General features: G+C 34.9%; 1 protein-coding gene across 2 annotated transcripts; it reads right to left on the bottom strand.

Moving 5' to 3' along the window:
* Positions 1 to 1,897: 1,897 nt before the first annotated feature.
* On the bottom strand, positions 1,898 to 21,808 carry LOC113064379 (nuclear receptor subfamily 6 group A member 1-B). Of its 2 annotated transcripts, XM_026235145.1 has the most exons (11): positions 21,620 to 21,808; positions 16,547 to 16,582; positions 14,016 to 14,090; positions 8,716 to 8,943; positions 7,298 to 7,353; positions 6,035 to 6,195; positions 4,713 to 4,919; positions 4,301 to 4,555; positions 4,069 to 4,190; positions 3,829 to 3,981; positions 1,898 to 3,274 (listed from the first exon to the last, which is right to left on the bottom strand). In XM_026235145.1, exons 1-11 carry the CDS (start codon positions 21,774 to 21,776, stop codon positions 3,159 to 3,161), a joined length of 1,566 nt encoding a protein of 521 aa, XP_026090930.1. In that variant the 5' UTR covers positions 21,777 to 21,808; the 3' UTR covers positions 1,898 to 3,158. The 2 variants fall into 2 exon arrangements, with proteins under 2 accessions (XP_026090930.1, XP_026090931.1); XM_026235146.1 differs by lacking the exon at positions 14,016 to 14,090 and having other exon boundaries at positions 21,620 to 21,805.
* Positions 21,809 to 22,888: the final 1,080 nt, after the last annotated feature.

Raw genomic sequence — 22,888 nt, 5'->3', positions numbered from 1 at the left:
TGGCTTTTCCACCAACATGGCTTAACTATAGTTAATAAAATGATATTCCAGGATAAAATATGACTAGAAGAAAGAAAAAAAACATTAAGAACGAGAATTGGGGGGAGGGGTATCAATAAACAGTATTTGTTTTCATACTGGCAACACTTTACCTCTTAAGTGTACTTGTTTAATGTAAGATTAATTGACAGCTATTGTGTAAAAATTATTATTCCTAACCTTGTATGGTTTATACTCAACACTCTTGCTGTAGTGTGCTTGTGTGCTGGAAGTGTGCGAAAATGTCACAGTCAATGTAGTTCTATAACAGAAGGATTGTGTCTGTCCATCATGTATGCATCATAAATTGAAATTAACACTTTTTGTTGTTGAAAGAATGCTGTTTGTTCACTAGCCTAATACATGAGGTGAAAACTGAATAAATGCGAGACTCGATCACACCTTTACAAATTCCTAGGTTTTGTTGATGTAACAGTTTAATTTACACACAATAAATAACATTTTGACTTGAATAAAGACATTTAGGCATTTATCTATGACAAACTAAAGCAATAAGCATGTGTTTAGTTGTGGAAAGGTAAAATATGTGATTGCATGTTTTTACCAAGAGAATCAATGTAGAGAGATAAAATAGGAAGAGAAGGAGAGCTGTGCCAAAAACAGTCACAATTTCTGCACTCCCTGCAGGAAGAGGCGGAGCCTGACACAGGAAACAGGATCTTCACTTAAAACTCACACAGAACTCTATTATTCTGTAAAATGATTGAGGATATCTGACTCTCTAAGTTTGCTAAATATGTTGTATTGTTCAGTTCAGCCAAACTACTCAATCATAACAGATTGTGATGGAGAAAAGGAGAGAGAGAGAGGAAAGAAAACTGAATGAAATGCGAGTAAGGTCATGGACGTCTAAATTAGCTCAAGTGGACACTCAAAAATTCTGCTCACAAGTCAAAAAGAGACAAAGACATGCTTCTATATTCAGCACCTAAAGGCAACTCTGCAAGTTTTGACATCTGAGATTTACACAGTTTATTCATTAATGAACTTTTTCTCTCTCAATAACCTTTCTTCCTGAAATTGTGCTTAGGCTTCATTCTCAATTCATGAAGATGATATAAAGTCAGATAAATCAGACCCATATCTACTGTAGTTCTAAGGAAATCAGAAGTATCAGAGAACAAAGATACTTTATGCATTTTAATTGATTGGATTTCTATCCATCAGGGTATTTAGCCACATAACATATTTATCTTCTCTTCTTTTTCTATATGTAAATATAACTTCACTTTTCTGATGATGCTAACGGTGTACAACTGCATGACCATGTTTTCAGCAGCCTTGGCTTTAGAAGTATTTTTTCCCATAGGGATTTTTTTAAAAGGCTTCATTTGATAGTAGCAATAAACCAAACCAATCAGCTATGAGATGAATCACAACATTATTGTTTTGTACTTAGTGCTGTGCTACTTAGTGAATTCAATGTAGGTAAGAATTACTGTCCCATTAAGCATTGCGATGAATAAAACGATGGATAAATCTATAGAATTATAGTTTCATATATAAAATATGTGGTAAGCATTTGCTTTATTGTTATTTGACTGGATGTGGAATTGTGGGAGGGGCATATAAATTGTAGAGTGCATTTAATTGGACAAAAATCTGTGGTGCAGGGTGTCATCATCAATAATTGTGTTCCGTTTTTCCAGAAGAGAATGAATGTAAATCATGTGTATAAAGACTAGAGAAATTAGTCAACATTTAGCACATAGATGGCCATTGTAATAAAGCATGTTAGTCTGGACCTACAAGGCCTAAGAACCAGGAAAACATATAATAGAGCACCGTAGAGAAGACCACACAAGAGACACTGATGATAAATCAACACACAGAGACATGTTTTTCACGCTGCCTTTATGAAACAAAAATAAGTACAATGTAATTTAAAATGCTGTAAACATTCAAATGCAAAGAAGAAAAATATGATGCTAAACAGATGAACAAAGAATATCAACAGAAGGACAGACAGCTGAGCGATGCAGTCCGTTTGCCGCCACGGTCTTTATGTCATCAACTACAGATGCACTTCAAGGCCTCAGATGGTAAAAAACAGAGAAAAACATAGCACGCACAAAGAAAATGATTACCCCCCTTCTCTGCTATCTATCAGAGCGACCCTCGAGTGTGTTGCTATACTCTACTCTCTCATTGTCTGCTGCTGTGGCAAAAACAGAAATGTAAACTTTCAGAGAAGGAATGGAAGGTTAAGACCACATGACATTCAAGACAATGACAATGTTTAGTAATATTTGGAATGTTCCTCTGTACAACACGGAGAGGTTTCATTAAACTCAACCCTCTGGCCTTCCTGAGAAATGGCTCTTCTGGTAACAGGCAAAACACTTAATAACATGTTCAAAAACAGGAATAGAGGAATTACGTTTCCAACAAAACAACAACTACGGTGAAATACAAACACATAAACCCTGTTCAAACATTCACACTTCCTTGAAGACACGTGAGAGAGGAAATCACACATGTAACACACACACACACACACTATTTTGGGATAAAGAGTGTGCTTATTGCATTTCACTACCCCGGCGACTGGCTCAAACATTACCGGGAGTCTCCATCCTGAAAAAATTATGGTCAACAGCATGTATACTGTGGCACACTCAGCTTTGGTACTCAAACTTGTGATCTGCGGATGATCATTCGGACTATTTAAATCTCTATAGCTCAAATGTAGCTATCATCTGAATAAGAAACGTTGTTTTTAAATGAAATTCAGCACCTTCACTATTTTATCAGGCCTATTTTATCAGTGACATCCTTTAACACAAGGACATTTCATATCATAGCTAGAGGCTGCTTTATTCAACAATGGCTTGCGGTGCGTTCATTTATTTTTTTCTTTTCATTTTGATCATTAACACAACGGTCAAAGAGTTTCTGGTTTTCCAAAGGCTTTTTCTTTCAAAAGCCATGTTCCTGAGGTAATCTTTACAGGCGTCTTTGAAATCCAATTTGGTTAAACGCTACATTTGGTGCACTTCGAAATCACACACGAATCTGTCAAGAGTTTTACATTCAACTTTGTCATGTAATAAATACATTTGGGGGAAAAAACTAAAACAGCAAGTTGGAGTCATGGCTTATGTCTTGGAGGTGGAGCTGTTGGCTAGCCTAGGGTTTTGATTGGTTGAGCAGGAGTACAGTACCGCCTTAAACAGCAGTGGGAGCTGCTCCAGTGGAACGGCCATCATCTTACCTATAACCAATAAGGACATAGTTAGGAGAGCTACATTTTGATTGGCTAATTGTTGTATATTCAAACTGTGTATTCATGTAGTATCATGAAGTAGATCCGCAACAAGATTTTAAATAGGAAACAATAAGTCTATGAAATATTTCACATCAAGTCTGAAATATTGTGCTGCAGTGATTTTTGGATAAAACTACTTTGGAGCTAAAAATGTTTTTGAACTGTCTTTAGGTTTTCCACTAAATGCTGGAAATACGCTGTGAATATTATTATGTATGCTGCTGACCGTCACAAAGATTTGGAATAAAATGAGGTTGTGTTGAGTGTACTGTAGCTTTAAAACACACCACTGTTCAATGCAAGTTGCATTTACAGCATTTCTCCAGTCAATTTAATGCATCCTTGCTGAATCAAAGTATTAATTTCTATATATATCCTACTCAATCATTTTACAAATTTGTACGGACCCCAAACTTTTGAACAATTTAAGAAAAAATGTATCTTTTTGAATTCGTTCACTCTTTTCTGCAATTTCCCTCTAGTATTATACAGATACACACCTGAGGTGAGGCGTATCTCGGAGAGGCAGGTGATGATGTCAGAGAAGCGTTTGGGTCGACGAGGGTGGAGTCGTTCGGTCAGGTCACGACACACGGACCAGTAACGTTCACTCAACTGTTCCAGTGTGGACGTGTTGCACAAACCTGCCTTATCTACAACACACACACGCTCGAATTACACACATCTGCTATTACCACAAAGATCAGTGTAAATCAAGGTTAGTGTAATGTGCGTATTACCTTGATTGAGCAGGGTGATGGTCTTTAAGCAGCTGTACTCCTCACTGCTGATATTTAGGTGATGAAACTTACGGAAGAGAAAATTTAAACTCTCCATGACCTCCATGGCATCCTCACCAAACCTGCATACACACATGTATACGTTCATAGATATTTTGGACCAATGAGATTTTACAGTGGGTGGAGTTCCCGTGCATTACAGATCACTAATGTTCATACACATTTAGCTCACCCCTGAAGTGTTAGGTTGGACGGTGTGTACTGGTGTGTGATGTTAGCCAGTTCTCCCAGTATCTGTCCGCTGTGCACAGTGAGTGAGGAGAGCAGGATGAGCTGATGCCAGGAAGCCCCCAGTAAACGAGTGCAGTCTTTGATGGACAGAGTGCTGTAGAAGGGTAAACGCTTCAGCCAGACGATCTGTCTGAATAACAGCTCATCAGCTATACGGCACAGCAGAGCCAACAGCTCCGACTGAGTCACATTATACCTGAATAAATGACAGAACCTTAGAGTTAAACAAGCTGGTTTCGCTTTAGTGTCTGTAAGACTTCATATGTGAATGCCCAATTAAAAGAACAATGAAAACAGTTTCCATTATGTGTTGAAAGCTGGGTAATATAGAATTGAAATGGAACAAGTCTTACCCCTCTTCTATGACCATGGGTGTAGTGAGAGGTGTGAGATCTTCAGCAGCGAGGAGCTGGGCTGACAGTGTGTGTGATTGCGTCTTCAGGCTGCTGCCAGTAGAGGGCGGTAAAGGATATTTACACAACAGGAAAGAGTGTGTCAGCTTAGGACCGCTGCACTGATCTCTACAGGACACAGGGTATGTGCTCACATCCACAGAACGGCTGCAGAGAGAACAAGAAAGGAAATTATACATCATACAGCAATCTTAGCATATATATGGAATTTGATATAAAAGCCAAAAGTCAATATGAAATATCATTGGCAACAGTGCAATTTTAGTATCATTGTTATACTATTATAGGTTTTGTTAATATTTTGAATTAGGTTTTATTTTTAAACTTTCTCTTTTTTGTTTATTTTTAAATTTTCTTTAATTGTATGTGTTTTTACTATCTTATAATTTTTATTAATTTTATAAAATTTATAAATTTATAAAAAAATTATTATATCTATACTTTTTATTAAGTTTTAAATTAATTTATTAGTTTTAGTTATTTTAGTACATCAACGTCAACTAAACAGAAATAGGAAATGTTGCCTTGTCACCTAGATGACAAAAAATTATTTAAAGTATTCAATATTTTATTTCAGTTAACTTTTAAATAAAGTAAACTTTTCTTTTAGTTTTTTTTTAGTAACGATCATAACTCTAAATTTTAAATTCTGTCACATATTTAAAAGTAAAAACGATAATCAGATATAAAAATGTATTTTATCTATAACATTTCATCCATTGGGAACTGACCAGATGGTGAAAAGTGTCTATTTATGGAAAGACGTTGGCAGAAAAGGAAAGTTGTTTTAGTGGTGGAACAAAGATTATATTTGGTAATAAAAAATAACAAAAACTTTTTTTTTTATCATTTGTGATAGTAAATCTTTGAGTGTTTCTTTGTTGAACGAACTCCCTGATTCTGTTTGTTGTAGTATGTGTGTAAAAAAAAAAATTGTCATGGAAAAATTATGGATTATGGAAAAATTTGTCATTGGGATAACATGCACAATATAAAAAAAAAAAAAAACAGTAAAAATAGCATATGCAAGATTATGAAAAAAAAATTCTTTACAATATAACACAATAAATCAATGAATTAAAAAACATTAATAACATCAATTTCCACTTTTTGCTCATGTGTGTAGTATGTTGTTTGTTCCACAACACAAACATCTCCTAATTCAGTTTAATGAAAGCCATTTGTCCCTGCACATGAAAAGGACAGACGCAGGTCAGTGTGTCTGTGTGTAAAAGCGCTCGAACATCTCATTCGGGTCACACCTGGTTGACAGCTGGGAAAAAGATAAGGTCTGACCGCCATCTGAGATACTGTTGCCAGGTGAACTGTGGTTACTGTAGCTGTGGCTCCACACGTCTGATAGTTCAGCTCCTTCTTTAAACTCCTGGCCAGACATGATTCGTTCGATCTCCTCCAGCGAGATCTACACAGAGAGAAACAGAGAGAATCAGTGATGAATGCATGCCATCGACAGCGAGCAGAACGCCGCTGGGAAATAAAGGATTGAGATCGGTCAATACAGAGCGATTTGTTGTGAATAAGCTGAAATTGTTGACGAGAATGTACTTGTATTTATCTGTTTTATTTCCATCAATAATAAGACTAAATCAATAGTGACACGGGGTGCTTGGATAGACACTCGGCTCCAAACAAACTTGCTTATCTTGTGCCCCTCCTCGACTGTCATCCGGTTCGGACTGAAAGCGATAGATTCGTCTATTGTGTTTTTAAACAGAGCGAGATGTAAACGAATGACTGAACTCATGCTAGAATGAGAGAAATAAAAATGAGCGACAAGGCTAATAAACACTTTAGTTCATATAACAAGGACGCCGAGACACAAACACACACTGTGCATCTCGTTCACATGCTCTATAGATTTCTATGCTGTATACATACTAATAAAGAGAGAGAGAGAGAGAAGGAGAGGGTTTCTGTTTGTATCAAAGAACAATCGATCTGCTCCATTCGTGGCCTTCAGAATCTCACTCAGCTCTCAGAGGAAACACAAAGATGAGACGCAAGCAATAGTACCCGGCGGTGAGAAGCACATCAGGTTTAATTCACACATTCACTACAGGTTTGGGGTCGGTAAGATTTTTTTTTTATGTTTTTTAAAGAATTCTCTCCGAGGCTGCTTTTAAATGAACAAAAATACAATAATATTGTGAAATGGTATTGCCATTTAAAAGAACTGTTTTCTATTTGAATATATTTTAAAATGTAATTTATTCCTGTGATGCAAAAGCTGAATTTTCAGCACCATTACTTCAATCTTCAGTGTCACATGATCCTTCAGAAATCATTCTAATATGTTGATTCGATGTTCAAGAAAGCTGAAAACAGATGTGTTATGTATTACCTTTGTGGAAGCTTAATTTTAGCTTAAATGTCTAAATAAGGATATCCCACATACCTTACTAAAAACTTACTAAAAATTGTCTCAAAATAGTGTTTTTATCAGATTTAGGTCACTTCTGAGGACTAATTTGCCCTAAAAATATAGCTACGAGAAAAAATCGTACCTGTACAGGCCCAATCATTTTGTTTCTCCCTCCTGGCATCCCGTCTTCTCTGATTGCTGAAAAAGAGATCAAAATGTTATGTTTTGGACTGCATACTATTTCAGCGAGTTTTTTTGTATTAAATACTGGACGATTTATCATTATTTTCCAGAAACAATACGATCACATCTCAAATATTATATGCAACAATGCAATTATCTCAATATGTTGTTGTATGTTCAATTTGACAAATTAACCAGCAATATCAATCAAGCTTTCTCAATGGAGCCACAAACATTTAAGATATTTTATTTTATTTTTATTTTTTTTTACATAAAATTGATTTATTTAGAAATTACCCGCATTGGTATACCTAAATGTAATGCATTATACAGCATATAAGTAATTATTATTGCTATTATTGCAAATCAAATATTGCCAGAGGGATGAAGGAAGTTGGTGGCTGATCGAGCATTAAATAGCAACAGCTCCCTCTGGTGTAAACCGCAGGCAAGTACAATCAGCAGTGTCGTAGGCTAAAGCCTAGAAAATGTGTATTATTTATATGTTTATATTTGTGTGAGAGAGAATTTTGCCAAGAAAGGTACAGCATGCTCTGGACCAAGAAATCATCTGTTATCAGCATCACAACCCAGATCTACTATCTGATTTCTGTGCGTTTTTCTCTTCAGGCACGCCCGATCAAACCCTGATCTATATCTCTTCACATAGAAGAAAAATCTGATATCTGCTTCTAAGCATCAAAGAGCAGATGAGGTGGACAGAGTTAAGATGTAAATAAATTATAAAAAGTGCATAATCCTTGAACATTATGTTTTTGTGTTTATACAAAAGACGTGCTGCATAATTAGGGTGAAATTGTAATTCTGAATGGATGTGTGTGAAAAAGTGAAAGAAAAAGAAAATTACACAGGTAAAGATAAGAAAAAACAAGGCCAAACCAGAAGATAAAAGGATGTTTTAGCCAATTAATAGCCAAGGTTTAAAAGATCTAAAGTTTTATAATATTTTAAGCATCAAAAACTTAAACTGAAATTAAATCATGGTTATTTTCTTTTAGATTATGTTAATGATAATTAAAATATGTTTTTATTTACAAAATAACGTTTTCATTTATACATAAATTATATTGTTTTTAATAATAAACTAGAATTAGAAATAAATAGAAATTATATTACATTGTTCTTTTTAAATTCTATTATTTTTATGCATATATTATGATATCTTTTTAGTTAATGAATGTTTAATTTTTAATCTAATTTTCATTTCAATAATAATAATAACATCCATGATTTAAATAGGTTTGCCACTTTATTTCTTAAGCACAGCTGATTTAATCAGGACACAATCTTCTGGTTTGAATCATTATTACCTGTGTGTGTGTGTGTGTGTGTGTGTGTTGCTCGTGTTTCTCTCACCCTTGCGGTTCATTCCCATCTGAAGGCATTTCTGCAGTCTGCAGTATTGACAGCGGTTGCGTTGCTTGCGGGACATCTGGCAGTTCTTGTCCCTGTTGCAGCGGTAGATGCGCTTGTTGCAAATACTGCGTTTGAAGAAGCCCTTACACCCCTCACAGGAAATGATGCCATAGTGCAGCCCGGATGCCCGGTCCCCACAGATCAGACACCAGCGCTCACCACCGTCCTCTACAGAGTAAGAAAGAGATGTCATTTAAGTACACACAAATCAACGAGTGAGGCCTCGTTTTCAAAAATAACATGGAGGTCCATATTAATTATTATCAGCTTTGTATAAAAACAACAGAAGTCATAGGTAAGGTATGTCTTCAAATCAGATACATTAATACACTGATTTTATAAATATATTGATAAAATAAAAAAATAATAATAAAAAAATAATACAATTATATTTTCACATAGTGAAAGAATGACACACACTGCTATCTCTGTGACGTCTGACAGTAGGTTAATCTAGGTTTACGGAGCTGATGAAATCATTCTAATCTCAAATTTATAAAGTTAAATAAAATCCTAAAAGTTCTTATCTAAATCTCAATGCAACAGAGAGCAGGATTACACAAATAAAGCGACCCGCACACGCGCCAGGAATCTTCTCCAGTCTCGCTGTGCGTTTGAGATGACTTACAGCATCATGCAGCGTGACCCAGATTCACTACAAACCACAGAGACACCGAGCTGACAGGAGCGGCGATGGGACACGTTAGAAAGTGAGACAACTGAATGAAATCTATATTTAAACAATATCACAGTCTCACAGTTTGACTGATATTCAGTAGTTCAATTTTCCAAAAATATGTACAATTCTACGTACAACCTTTAGCAATTATTATTCCAAATCAATCTATAGTTTTGAATGCCTAGATAAACTGATGCACAGAAATTAATCAGCTAAACTTGGCAGACATTGGTTTCTCAAGAATGCCGGTGAACTGTAGAGGGAGCAGGTGAGTGTCGGGGTCACGAAAAGGTCTCCTAAAAGCCTGAGTGTCATAAACTGGTATGGAAAGCACTCAACCTAACCCTGAACTCTAGAGCCATTTTACAACCCTCAAGAAGGCTGTGTGATGTAAGGGCACAGTATTGTGTGGATTGGGTCAAACCCAGGTCAAACTTTATAGCCAACACCAACTATGGAACACACATTTTTAAAATTGACACACATCCGCTCTCTCTCACTCCATCTAATGTGTCCGATACCTAAATAAAACCAAGAGATTTTTTTTATCACCCACATGCTAAAAAAAAGGGATTAATTGTCTTAATGCCACAAAAAAAAAGGTAGAAATAATAAAATAAAAGTGGTGGGTTGCAAGTTTGCATTCCAGAAATCAGTCAAAGGTCTGATCAGACTCAGACAGCATGGAGAACAAAACCATTTTAAATGCAAATAATAATAATATGAAATTAACCATATCATTGTTCAAAATTTGCATACTACAATCAGCATACAGTATGCAAATTTATATATACATGTATATATATATATATATAGAGAGAGAGAGAGAGAATATCATAGACCAGCAGTTGGACCATTGCAGTTTGTTTTCATCTTAACTGGTTTTATGTTTGATTTCAAGGAATTTAAGACTTTTAAAATAAACGGTTAGAAATTTTTTCTGATATACATAGCAGCATCATCTATTAATAAACAAGCCAGTCAATGTGCTATATATGCACATATTTTAATGGGATATAACACACGGTGACATCCAATCTCATGTTAATAATATTTCACAATATTTTTTATGTATTTTGATCAAATAAATGCAACCTTGGTAGGCTTAAGAGTGCATGTGCTCATAGCACTTTTTAGGTCATGCACCAACAAAGTAGTGTACGAGTGTTTCAAATGTGTATCATTGCATAATGCATACTGTTCCACATGCAGTTTAAACAAAGTATACTTCCTGCATATAGTATACAGTAATCTACTACTCTACTCTGAACAGACATGTGATTCTGCTGATCAGAAGGAATGGTCATTTCACAGTCAGCGTGTAATGATGATGCCGGCCCATCTAGTTCTCAACAGGAGCAACATATCCCTTGATTTCCCAACATCCCGCTGTCATTCTCACTGCACATCTCTTTATCCCGTTTGTGCTGTTCTAGATCTGTCAGTGTGTATTACTGCCTCCTACATTCAGAAGCAATAAAAATCACAATGTCTCTTGCTATCTTTCTAGCTTGTTTATATCACTCAGAGAGTACCAAACCACTGAAAATATGAAGTAACAGCTTTAGAGGAAATTGTTAATAATAAAATGACCAGATCAGGTGTTACTTCATGCCATCATGATTTTAACAATAGTCTTTAAGTATCTGAAGATTGACATAGCTAAAGAAGATAATAGCAATATACATTTAAAAAGCGACATTTCAACAATCAAGTATCCTTTGTATTGGTTTCTAGTCTTATTTAGCTGGTTGGCTAAATAACCAATTAATTGTTCATGCTAAACTTAAAGTGACACTAAGTATACATTTATCCTATGTAAAACAACATGCTGAATCTTTATTAAAAAAAGCATATGGTAACCACGCCTTCTTTCTTTTTTGTGAACATTTGGGTGGCATTGCACAAATATTTTCACATAGTGATGTAGACATGTGGGGGCGTGTCGGAATTAGTTGTTTTAGGGGGGTGTGGCAGACTCTTAACTTTGATAAAGAACATTTCTTTTTGAGACTTGAGTCTTTCGCATCATATGACCGCTTTAATGAAATAAAAGACCACTTAAGTGTACTTAAGTGAAGTTAGGTGTACTTAAGCAAATAAACTTCCATGACTATGTTTATTAACACACTTAAGTACACTTTTAAATTAAGTTTTACTTAAAAGTAAATTTTAAAACATTGTTTTAATCTTTTGTTGTGCTTTAAAGTCCACTTATTGTGACTTGTTGACCAAACTATGCACTTGAAATTAAACCACATAATAATTTAATTGACTATTAAGGACTAAATTTACTAATTACTTGATTTTTTATTTAATTGTAGTGTGTTATTTAACATTTAAATAAAAATTAATTATATTTTATATAGTTATAGATTTAACTGTACGATAGGTGATACTGTATGATAGTTAAAAATTGATAGCCTGAATGTACTGTAAGTCGGTTTGGTTAAAGCGTCTGCTAAATGCATACATTTAATTTAACTGTAAACTGATCATTACAAATACAGTATGTAATAATTACAAATATTTTTTAAATACATGGCATACATGTATCTTTTCCATTCTAGTCAGTGGCTACCATCAACTGTTTGGTTACCAACATTCTTCACAACATCTTTTATGTTTAACAGAAGAAAAACTCAAAGGTTTTCAAAATCTTGAGGGAGAGTAAATGATTACAATTTTAATTTTGGGTGAACTTTCACTTTAAATTTGCACTTATTAATATTTTAAAGTATATTATTTCTGTATTAAGTACTCACAAAAAGTGCACTACATAGTATTGTTGCTGTAAATGTCATTTTCACAGAGGAGTGTAACTTATCAGTCTTCCTTCTGATTTGAAAGAATGAAGGATTTAAACCCGCAGAAGAACCTGGTGTGACTGGATCCAGCATCTAGATCACTGGTCTGTGAGCCCCAGTCCTATTTTATGGGGTTTTAGATGTGCCTGGTAACTTCATATGTTCCTATGTACATGCATTGACCTAGTTAAGACATGTTGTGCAAGAGGGTCACCACATGCAAAGAGGATTGTGGGAAATGCACCCCTAGAGTGTCTAGAATGATTGACATAGATGACATAGAAGATAAAACCTCACAAACACACATGCAAATGTTTTTGTTGTTTTCAGACGTGTGTGTTTTTGCTCCCAGCTGAAAGCAGAGCATAACAAACCGTATGAATTAAGCAGATGATAACTGCCGATGGCGAAATATCCATCTACCACATCTGCTCTATTCTCTTTGATCACTATATCTTTCATCAATTATTCCCAAGAGTCTCTCGCCTCTTTCTGTTTGACTTTTTTTGTCTTTCTCTCCATCTATGCAAATGAATTCAGCCCCAGCCAATCAGAGAGCTCAATTTCAGAGCATCAGGAATCTCAGCCAATCAAAATCCATCACTTATTGCACATGTCCAAATTCGTAGCGGCACATCTTTTGGGTCATATATAGTTCATCTCAAATACAGCAAGCTAACAATGAGGATGCTCGCTCTGTAGTGCCTCATCCAGCATGTTTGTTTAGCATGGCAGTTTCTTCATGCCAGAAAGAGAAGAAGCAGACATTTCTCCAGTTATCATTTAACTCTTTAGACGACAAGCAGCTAGTCTTGTTTATCTGATTAGTGTCAACACTGGAGATTCAAGGTAAATATGTCAAGGTAAGAATTTCTTATGCTTTCTCTTTTAATGTATTTGTAGATTTCTCCATCTCTCATTGTAAGTTCAGTTGCTCTTTTGTCTGATTCAGTTGGTTTTATGCATTGTTGACACTGACCCAGTTAAACAGATTTTGCATATGTAAAATGACTGCAAATGCAAGTGACTGCATTGCTGATTAGAATCTAATTATTATATTAAAAGAAATCATTGTCTGTATTGCATCAAGAACTATTATGGGATTGTGATAAAATTACGGCACCATATTATATACCATGGTACTGAATGATTATCATATCCATGTACCATACCATGGTACATAGATCAAAAAACATACTAATACCATGGTACTTTTACCCAGCTACTTAATTGTTTTCACATCCATTTACCATGGTATTTAAATGGTGCTCCAAAGAGCATAATGGTACACAAAGAAAATCGAGCTTTTTTATATATATATACCATGGTATGAAATGACTACTACACTCAGAAACCAATCTATTTATATGGTATTTCAAATAACAATAAAATAAAACATGGTTTTTGGTTATTTGGTAGCATTAGAAGCTTCTCAAGCATTCTCAAATGGCAGCAACTCTTTTACAGGATAATAGTGTATAACTGTGCTTTGGTGTATGACTCGCTTTCTCATTTCTAATTCAAATGAATACCACTAAAGAGCAGAATACAATAGCAGATGATTACAACCACATAATTTCCCTCGAAATAATAATAGGTGCTTTCTCTGAGCACATGATAGTAATTATATAAAACAATCAGCATATAATTATACAACATCCCAGTGTGATCTAACAAACGCATTGAATCGAAGGATAAATCTACATAAGATTCAGCATATTTAACATTGCGGTCGGGATATGTAAAAGACACACCTGGTGCATTCTGGGAACATTCAACGCTGTCGGTGAGTTTGGATGCATAAGAAACCATCGACCGTTGGCTGTGCCCTGAAATCACCATATACTACACATGTCAATTCTCTCCTAACACACTGCTTGATCTCATTTTCATGACTGCGATATACATTCATTGATGTCGTTGGGTTTAACATGCAAGCGACTCACTGACCAATGAGTGCACACTGCAGTAGGAACACTGGAACATCGTCTGATAAGACATTTCAGACATTGCATTTGTGACCTTAAGACCTAAAAAACTATTAACGGACAAAATACTGACCTATAGATGTCAAATTAGCTGAGAAAACAGCATAAACTTCTCAAACTTTCACTCAACAAGCACAGGATGGTGTAAATTGTAAGGTAAGTAATGTGGTACTGTTGGTTTTTATTAAAGTTATCTTGGAGTTTAAAATATTTGTTCAGTGGTCAGATATTTTCATAGAGTGAGACTAAACTGAATAATTATGTTGTGTAATATGTTAATTTTATGACTACTATATTAATTATAATATTACAGGAGTAGTTCCCCCAAAAATTAGCTGAACTAATTTCACTCTCAGTCCAAGCAAAATGTGGATAAAATTGTCTGTTCATCAGAACGGATTTGGAGAAATGTAACATTACATCACTTGCTCTCTAATGGATCCTCTGCAATGAATGGGTGCCGTCAGAATGAGCGTCCAAACAGCTGATTAAAAACATCACATTAATCCTCAATTAAAATAGACTCCAGTACATCAATTTACGATATGCTAAGTGAAAAACTGCATGTTTGTAAAGAAACAAATCCATCATTAAAATGCTTTTAACTTCAAAAAAGTCCTCTATCCATAATATTGCTTTCTCCAGTGGAAAAGTTTTCTTGTCTGAATCAGGAGAGAAATGGGCACAAATCAAGCAGCATTTACAAGCGTAAACAGTTTTCACAGGACGAAGTGTTATTATGTATTATGGACTCATATTTTGGCCAGAAGTGACAGTTTTGGATTAATGGTTAGAGAGTTTGACTCTTAACCCTAAGGTTGTGGGTTTGAGTCTCGCCCCGGCAATACCACGACTGAGGTGCCCTTGAGCAAGGCATTGAACCCCCAACTGCTCCCCGGGCACCGCAGCATAAATGGCTGCCCACTGCTCCGGGTGTGTGTTCACAGTGTGTGTGTTCACTGCTCTGTGTGTGCACTTTGAATGGGTTAAATGCAGAGCATGTATTCTGAGTATGGGTCACCATACACCATACTCAGAATACTTATGTCACGTCACTTTTTTTAATGATGGATTTATTTCTTACAAACACGCACCTTTTCACTTGACAAGACATTCATTGATGGACTGGAGTTTTGTGGATTACTTGTGGATTATTGTTATGTTTTTATCCGCTATTTAGACTCATTCTCACGGCACCCATTCACTGCAGAAGATGTAATGCTGCATTTCCTCCAAATCTGTTCTATTGGACAAACATCTTGGATGGCCTGAGGTTGAGGACATTTTCAGCAAATGTTCATTTTTGTGTGAAATATTTCTTTAAATATTATGATATTTAAATATAGAATACTTTTAGCCAATCAGATGCCTACAATTTTGTTTGTTATTGGTGCCTGATTGCTGAACTAACATTGACTTCACTGCCACAGGGAGTGAAGGTGATGTCACCAGTATGTGTGTGTACAGTGTGTGTGTGTGTGTGTGTGTGTGTGTGTGTGCTTCAGAAATGCTCTTCCGCCTCTTTACGGCTTAATTGGTTTCTCACATAAATCAACTGCTTTCTTTCTCTAACAATGTTTAACCCTTACTTGTACAGCTTTACAATAACATGCATGCATCAGAGAAGAATTTGCTGGCAACATGAGATCAGAAGCTCTTGAACTAATTTAACCCCTAAAAGATGCAATTTCACCAGAGCTTTGGAGAATGAGAGAGAGAGAGAGAGAGAGAGAGAGCGCTTTCTGACATGCTCAACTGGTCACATTTTACATTACATTATATTTTTTAATTCCCTCTTTATTTGAGTTTATTTGATTCTTAAAGGGATAGTTCACCCAAAAAAGGAACATTCTTTAATAATTTACTCACCCTCAAGCTGTTCCAAAGGTGTACAAGCTCTTTTCCTCTGTTAAACATGAAGATATTTTGCCATTGACTTCCATAGAAAGAGGAAGAAATACTTTGGAAGTCAATGGCTACCAGCAACTGCTTGGTTACTATTCTTCAGAATATCATCCTTTGTGTTTAACTGAGTAAAAGAAACTCATGCAGGTTTGGAATAATATGAGGGTGAGTAAATGATGAACGAATGTTCATATTTATGTTCATTTAAGAATTTTTATTTTTACTATCCCTAACTCTGCTTTAAAAAATATAAAAACACAGAAGATCACCACACAATATAATCGTAATTATTCCTTAAGATAAAAAAAAAAAAAAAAAAAAAAAGTTTGAGACACAAAGCACAGAAACGAGTAGTTGTCAGCATGGAGATCAAGCACAGACAGTTCCCTCACCTGTGTCGTCCTGAAGGGAGTTCTCTTCATAAAAACCTGCAGATGAGAGAAAGAGTGAGAGGATATGAAGGGAAGAGAAAAAGAGGACATTAGGAAGTTTGTATTTATACAGGAGATTTTAAAAAAAATCTAAAAAGACATAAGAATGAATGATACAACTTTTGGAATCTGGTAATGAGCCTTTTGTCCTTATCAACAAATAGTCTCTATATGTTTTTTTTTTTTTTTCCACATCTATCGTGCTTGCAGTTTTTACAAACAGCAAAAATCTGACTCATTTTAGTAATTGGTTTTGTTCACACTGTTCCAATTAAACAATATATAAATCACAGTGAAATCATTGGGTAAATGCTAGTTATTACCGTTTTTGACTTATTTAAATTAATGTTATTTAGGTTTTAGTATTATTTATTTATCATTATAACATTTATTAATATGTTGAATTGGATTTTAATTAATTTTAATTTAATTTTATCATTTTTAATTTCTTAATTTTTTTATTTAGCCTTAATTTATATGTAATTTCAGTTTTAGAATGTTTTTCTATATAAATGAATATATTTTTCTTTATTTTACTTTTATTTCAATTAACACCAAATTAAAACTATTTGTAATTTTTTAATAGTTTTAGTTTAGGTTAACCAAATTTTAAATTTGTTTAAAATTGTGTCCTTCATTGAGGTCCAAGCTATAATGAACATTAAAATGTTCTTACAATGGACACACTTAAATGTTGAACAGCAGTTCCTCATACCACACAAAACATCAAGAGCGCATTAAAACAAAGCCTCCTCTCTTTCATAAAACAACACTTTCTCTATCTATCTTCCTCTCATACACACATACACCCATCTGCCCAGACCTCTCACTTCTGTCCCTCAGGATGTGACCTCCGCGACCTCTTCAGAAAGTGCCACGTGTGTGTGTGTGTGTATGAGTGTAATCTCTTTGGCTCGATGACATCTGCAGATTTTTGATCTGCCACACGCAGGGCTCCACACACACACACTCCAGCTACCCATGGCATATGGTGGAGCAGAACACACACACACTCCACCAACCGCAGGCTCCTTGAAGATAATCTAATATCTGTGATGGCTGTAGGCCATTGGCACTGAGCTACAGTAGCGAATGCTCACCGTCTGCCTTCTGTGCCATACATTTTCTCCATCCCACTCAACCCTCCTCAGAACATTAAGTTACAGTATTTAACTTCTGGATGATGTTTAACTGGTAAGATATCTAGGGCTGGATCTTCTCAATCTAGAAATACTGCTAAATTTCCATTAGTGGTTCACCAAACTGTGTTTTTCAGCTATATATACAGTGGCTCTTTTTTTTCTAAATTTATACTACTTAAAATGATATTTTCAATCTAAATCAATGCAATTCATACATTTTGTGCCTTTAAAGTTTGCAAATACTTTGTGGTCACTGAAAATATTTATAAAATTACATTTGTAAAATTTAATTTAATTTATCCAATTTAGTGATATTAATATAATGATGGTAAAAAAATGTTTTTATAAACAATATTAAATACATTAACTAAATATGTACTTTACATACAATTTAAATGACAGTTTAATGTCATCAAGTGGATTTTTTATTTTTTATTTATGAAAAAAATAAATATCAACATTAACAAAAGTTTATGAAAAAGCCTTTATTGTTTAAAAGGGCTAAAGCATAAAGCACCAACGCGTATCGCCCCGATGCTGGTTGTTTTATGCTTTACCCCTTTTAAACAATAAAGGCTTTTTAACTTTTGCATCCTACTGAGTGCCTGGACCTGGATTTTTTCCAAATTCTTTTTCATGAACAGTTTACCCTTCCATGAGCACCAGAGGATACAAGGGATACCAGCAGAGCTCCAGTTCCCTTTTGTTCATTAACAAAAAAAATTTTATAAAAAAAATTCATATATTAAAAAATGTGTATTTTATTTACAATTTAAATTAAAATTTAATAATAAAAAATGTATGGTGTTTACAAACAATACCTAATATATTTATATTAATAAATTCACATTTTATACACAATTTATTTTATATAAAATGTATTTAGATTTTTTTAATAATACAATATAAATACAAAAATAATGGAATAGGTTGTAAGCGGAAAAAAAACTCTGCATGATCTTGCACTGCACCATCTGTATTCACATAGGACAACAATCACACACACACAGTCCAGGCATGCATATACACCGGTATAGAGGCATATGTGTATAAGCACAGTCACTCACACATACCAACACCCCACCCCCCGTCTGCAGAAGAGAAGGATGAGGCTGCCCAGATGCCTTCTGTTCCACTTGGCTGGTGGAAGGAAAGGAGGATCGGGAGGGGAGCTGTACAGATGTAGTGGTGATACGTAACCTGAATATCCATTTATTTTCCATTTTCCAAAGCTTCATCATTCAGATCCGAGGATATGAGATCCCAGCTGACCCCCCGGTCTCTGCTCATCACAATGTGCATATGAGTATGTGTGGTCATCTACACTCACATATCCAGGCATAAATGTAAGAACACTGAAAATTGCTTTTTTTTTGCATCTATTTATTATGAACCATGTGCATGCTTTTGCACAGAAGCAACCACTTGCATTTTCTTTAGCTTCAAGATTTCAAAATCTAGTTGCTTGATTTACAATAGAATCAGATTTAATTCCTGCCTGGCAGCAATTTATTGCATGGTTTTTTAGAAGCGATTCAAAATAAAAGTTGGTTCAAATAAGGAAAAGAAGAGAAAATGTTAAGCTGGGATGTTAAGCATCTTTTTAAGATGTTTGTTATGTTATCTATAAAAATGAAACCTAAAAGATTTCCAACACCTTTAAAAGGACAGTCCAGCCAAAAATGAAAACTCAATGTTCCCTCAAATGTTTACTCACCCTCATGTCGTTCCAAACCTATTTTCGTCCACACAATGGAAGACAATGGAAACCTAAACTGTTTATTTACAAATATTCTTCAAAATAAGTCTTTCAAAGAAGAAAGAAAAGTCATACAGGTTTGGAATGACATGAGATTTAAAAGAATTTTCAATTTTGGCTGAACTATCCCTTGCAATAATGCAATAATAGTCTCCTGCTTTAAAAACACAATTTATAAGGCCAAATTAATGAAAAACAAAAACTCTCATGGGGCAGAACAAATCTACCTGTTTGACATGTCCGTCAAGGTTTCTATGGCAACAAGAGGGTCAAAACAAGGGGTCATGGAATGGCCAGGGGCGGGGGGGTTTATGATCCCTGTGAGGGTGGGAGGACAGGAAGTTTATCTTCTATGCATTTATGATGTGTTTGTGTGTTTGTTTTTTGTGGGGGAAGGGCAACCAACCTTATAGGTAAAATCTTTAAATCACACACGCACACAAACCCCCTTTCACAGTAATTGTATGATCAGTAAAGGAAATTTGAGTTTTGTTTTTTTCAGCTTGAAATTTAAAGTCTAGTAGTTTATATAAATCATCAAAAAATAATTACTTTTTTATAGTGAAAATGTATTTAAATGCATGTGCATATAAAGCACATACATGTCGGCATCTCCTTTTTTTCTGCTCTGTAAGGGCAGTGAGAGGAGAAAGGTCACTCAGAAGTGAAAGGTCAAGGCTGTTGACTATACAGTTGTATTTTGGTATGTGCAGTGAACAATCCAGTGTTTCTATAGCAACATGTGTGTGTGTGTTTATGTGTGTTTTTGTTGTCCGCAATTGCTGTATGTGTGTGTGTGTGTGTACATATCTGTGTCAAACAGATGCTGGAAATGCAGCTGTAAAATCTGAAAGTCCTGGCAACCTTTGTGTGCGCTAAAAACAAGCTGGTCAACTTAAGAGTATATGTACATCTCCTTCATGGACTGAAAGCTTTGGGCTTTTCACGAAAAAAAAAAAAAAAATTTATATATATATATATATATATATATATATATATAACTGAATCAGCCTGATTAAATAAAAATTATGCAAAAAAGTGCAATAAATAAATAAATACATACGTATAGTACTTTTGTAGTCCTTACCTAATAAATGCAACATTATTCATATAGAAATTTTAAGTAAATGCATGCATTTACACCAACAACATTCATTCATTGTCTTCAGACAGTAATGTTAAATCATTCTCTTATTACCAGTCCATCTGACGCATCTCTTTCCAGAGGGTGAAGTCATGAGTCCGCTTTACCAGCAGAAACCAGTGATTAATTACATAGTAGGGAGATTCATTTCCTTTTCATGCAAATTTCACATTATTTTCCATATTACCAGGGCCATAATCACTATAGACATTGAAGGTCCTGGAACCCCTTGGAAAAATTACATTAATAGCTGACCCATAAATAGGTCCATTGTGGAATCATAGATTAAGACAAAGAACCTATATTAGTAATTAGTAAACAGAGCAAATATATTCAACTTTAAATGTTTTTCCAGATTTTAAAATTTAAAAAAGCATTAAATAACTACTCTCCTAATCTTTCCAAAAACAAAAAGTTTATAATTAATGTATTATTATTAATAATATTCTAAACGATGTAAATTAATTAATAAATGCAATAAAAAATATATTTTTACTTTTTTTTTTTACATACAATCTGAATTTTTTTTCTCTTCATTGATTTATTTTCGCTGATTAAAAATGCTACAGCTGCTTGTTTGTTGCCACTGACGTGTTTTTGTGGCGCTCGAGGGTGATTCGCTCAAGTTCAAAAGTTCATCTTTTACGATTCCTCGCGGACGTGCATATAAAAAACATTCCTCAGCAACCCTTTAAAAGACCTCACTGTCCCCTAACTCCAGCTCTGGATGTCCATTCATCACATTTTACTCCATACAGGGGTAAAATTACACATTGCATAAACACTGCACATAATTCCTTTGAGAAAGCTCTAAAAGTAGACTACACTATTTATAACACACCTGGAAAGGATACTTTTAGAAACAATAAAGCAAAACACACTATGTCCGAGTTATGCCCTCATGAATCTATAATAAGATTCAAAACTAACTGAAGCGTCTTAATTTTTATCTGAGACCGCATAACTGTGCACGAGCACCAGAAACTCACCGCTGCTCAGTAATTTGTCCCGTTTGGAGAAGTCAAATCCGTTGGGTCGGTTCTCCACCTCCATCCTCCTGAAGATGAACTGAGCGTGTCTCTCTGCGGTCCGCCTGCACTCTCTGAGCTCTGACCTCTGTGAGCCCTCTGCTCTCCGCGCTCTCATGTGAAAACACCTTGCTTGGGTCACGTGACGACACGCCCCCGCGACGCCTTCTGGGATTTGCAGTTCTTGAAGCAGATAGGATTAGGGTTGATAGATAGATAGATAGATAGATAGATAGATAGATAGATAGATAGATAGATAGATAGATAGATAGATAGATAGATAGATAGATAGATAGATAGATAGATAGATAGATAGATAGATAGACACATTTATATCTCTTATGTTAAATAATTTATTTAATTAATATATGAAATTGTATCTGATGGTTCATGTGATAACCATGATGTTTTTGTTATGATGGCCATCATGAACTCTGCTCTTAGACACAGACACAGAGGCCAGCGCTGTTCGCTGTCATACGACAGTGTTATTGTCCTCTGCTGCCTCCCTGTGGTAATTTACTTCAACACACCTGTAATTAACTGTGCATTACATATATTTAATGCCAGTTATGAAACTAGTTCCAAATAGCCTACACTTAATGTTCAAATAATATTGTAGATTTTTTTTTATGTAATTTAAATGTTTTTGTTGTTGTTGTTTTTCTGTGCACAACAAAGTTTGTTCTTTATTTAGTTGTTCATTATTTGTAGTGGAAAAATAAAATAAAATGATTATGAAAGCATTTTTATATAGATCCTATACTATCCTATATCTTAGTTCTGTGTTTTTTTAGTATATTGTCTTCCATGTTATTTTAATCTTATTTTATTTGTTATTTATTTAAAAACCTGAAAAAAACTCCAAAAAAGTTGGGACACTGTACAAATTGTGAGTAATTTTTTTTTTTTACAAATCTCATTAACTTAGGTTTTATTCACAATAGAATATAGATAACATATCAAATGTTGAAAGTGAGACATTTCGAAATGACATGCCAAATACTGGCTCATTTCGGATTTCATGAGAGCTACACATTCCAAAAAAGTTGGGACAGGTAGCAATAAGAGGCCTGAAAAGTTAAATGTACATATAAGGAGCAGCTGGATGACCAATTTGCAACTTATTAGGTCAATTGGCAACATGATTGGGTATAAAAAGAGCCTCTTAGAGTGGCAGTGTCTCTCAGAAGTCAAGATGGGCAGAGGATCGCCAATTCCCCCAATGCT

The sequence above is a fragment of the Carassius auratus genome, chromosome 46, assembly GCF_003368295.1.
Source record: "Carassius auratus strain Wakin chromosome 46, ASM336829v1, whole genome shotgun sequence".
NCBI lineage: Eukaryota > Metazoa > Chordata > Actinopteri > Cypriniformes > Cyprinidae > Carassius > Carassius auratus.
Note: the sequence above shows the minus strand (reverse complement) of the source record. Positions and strands in the feature narration are given on the sequence as shown.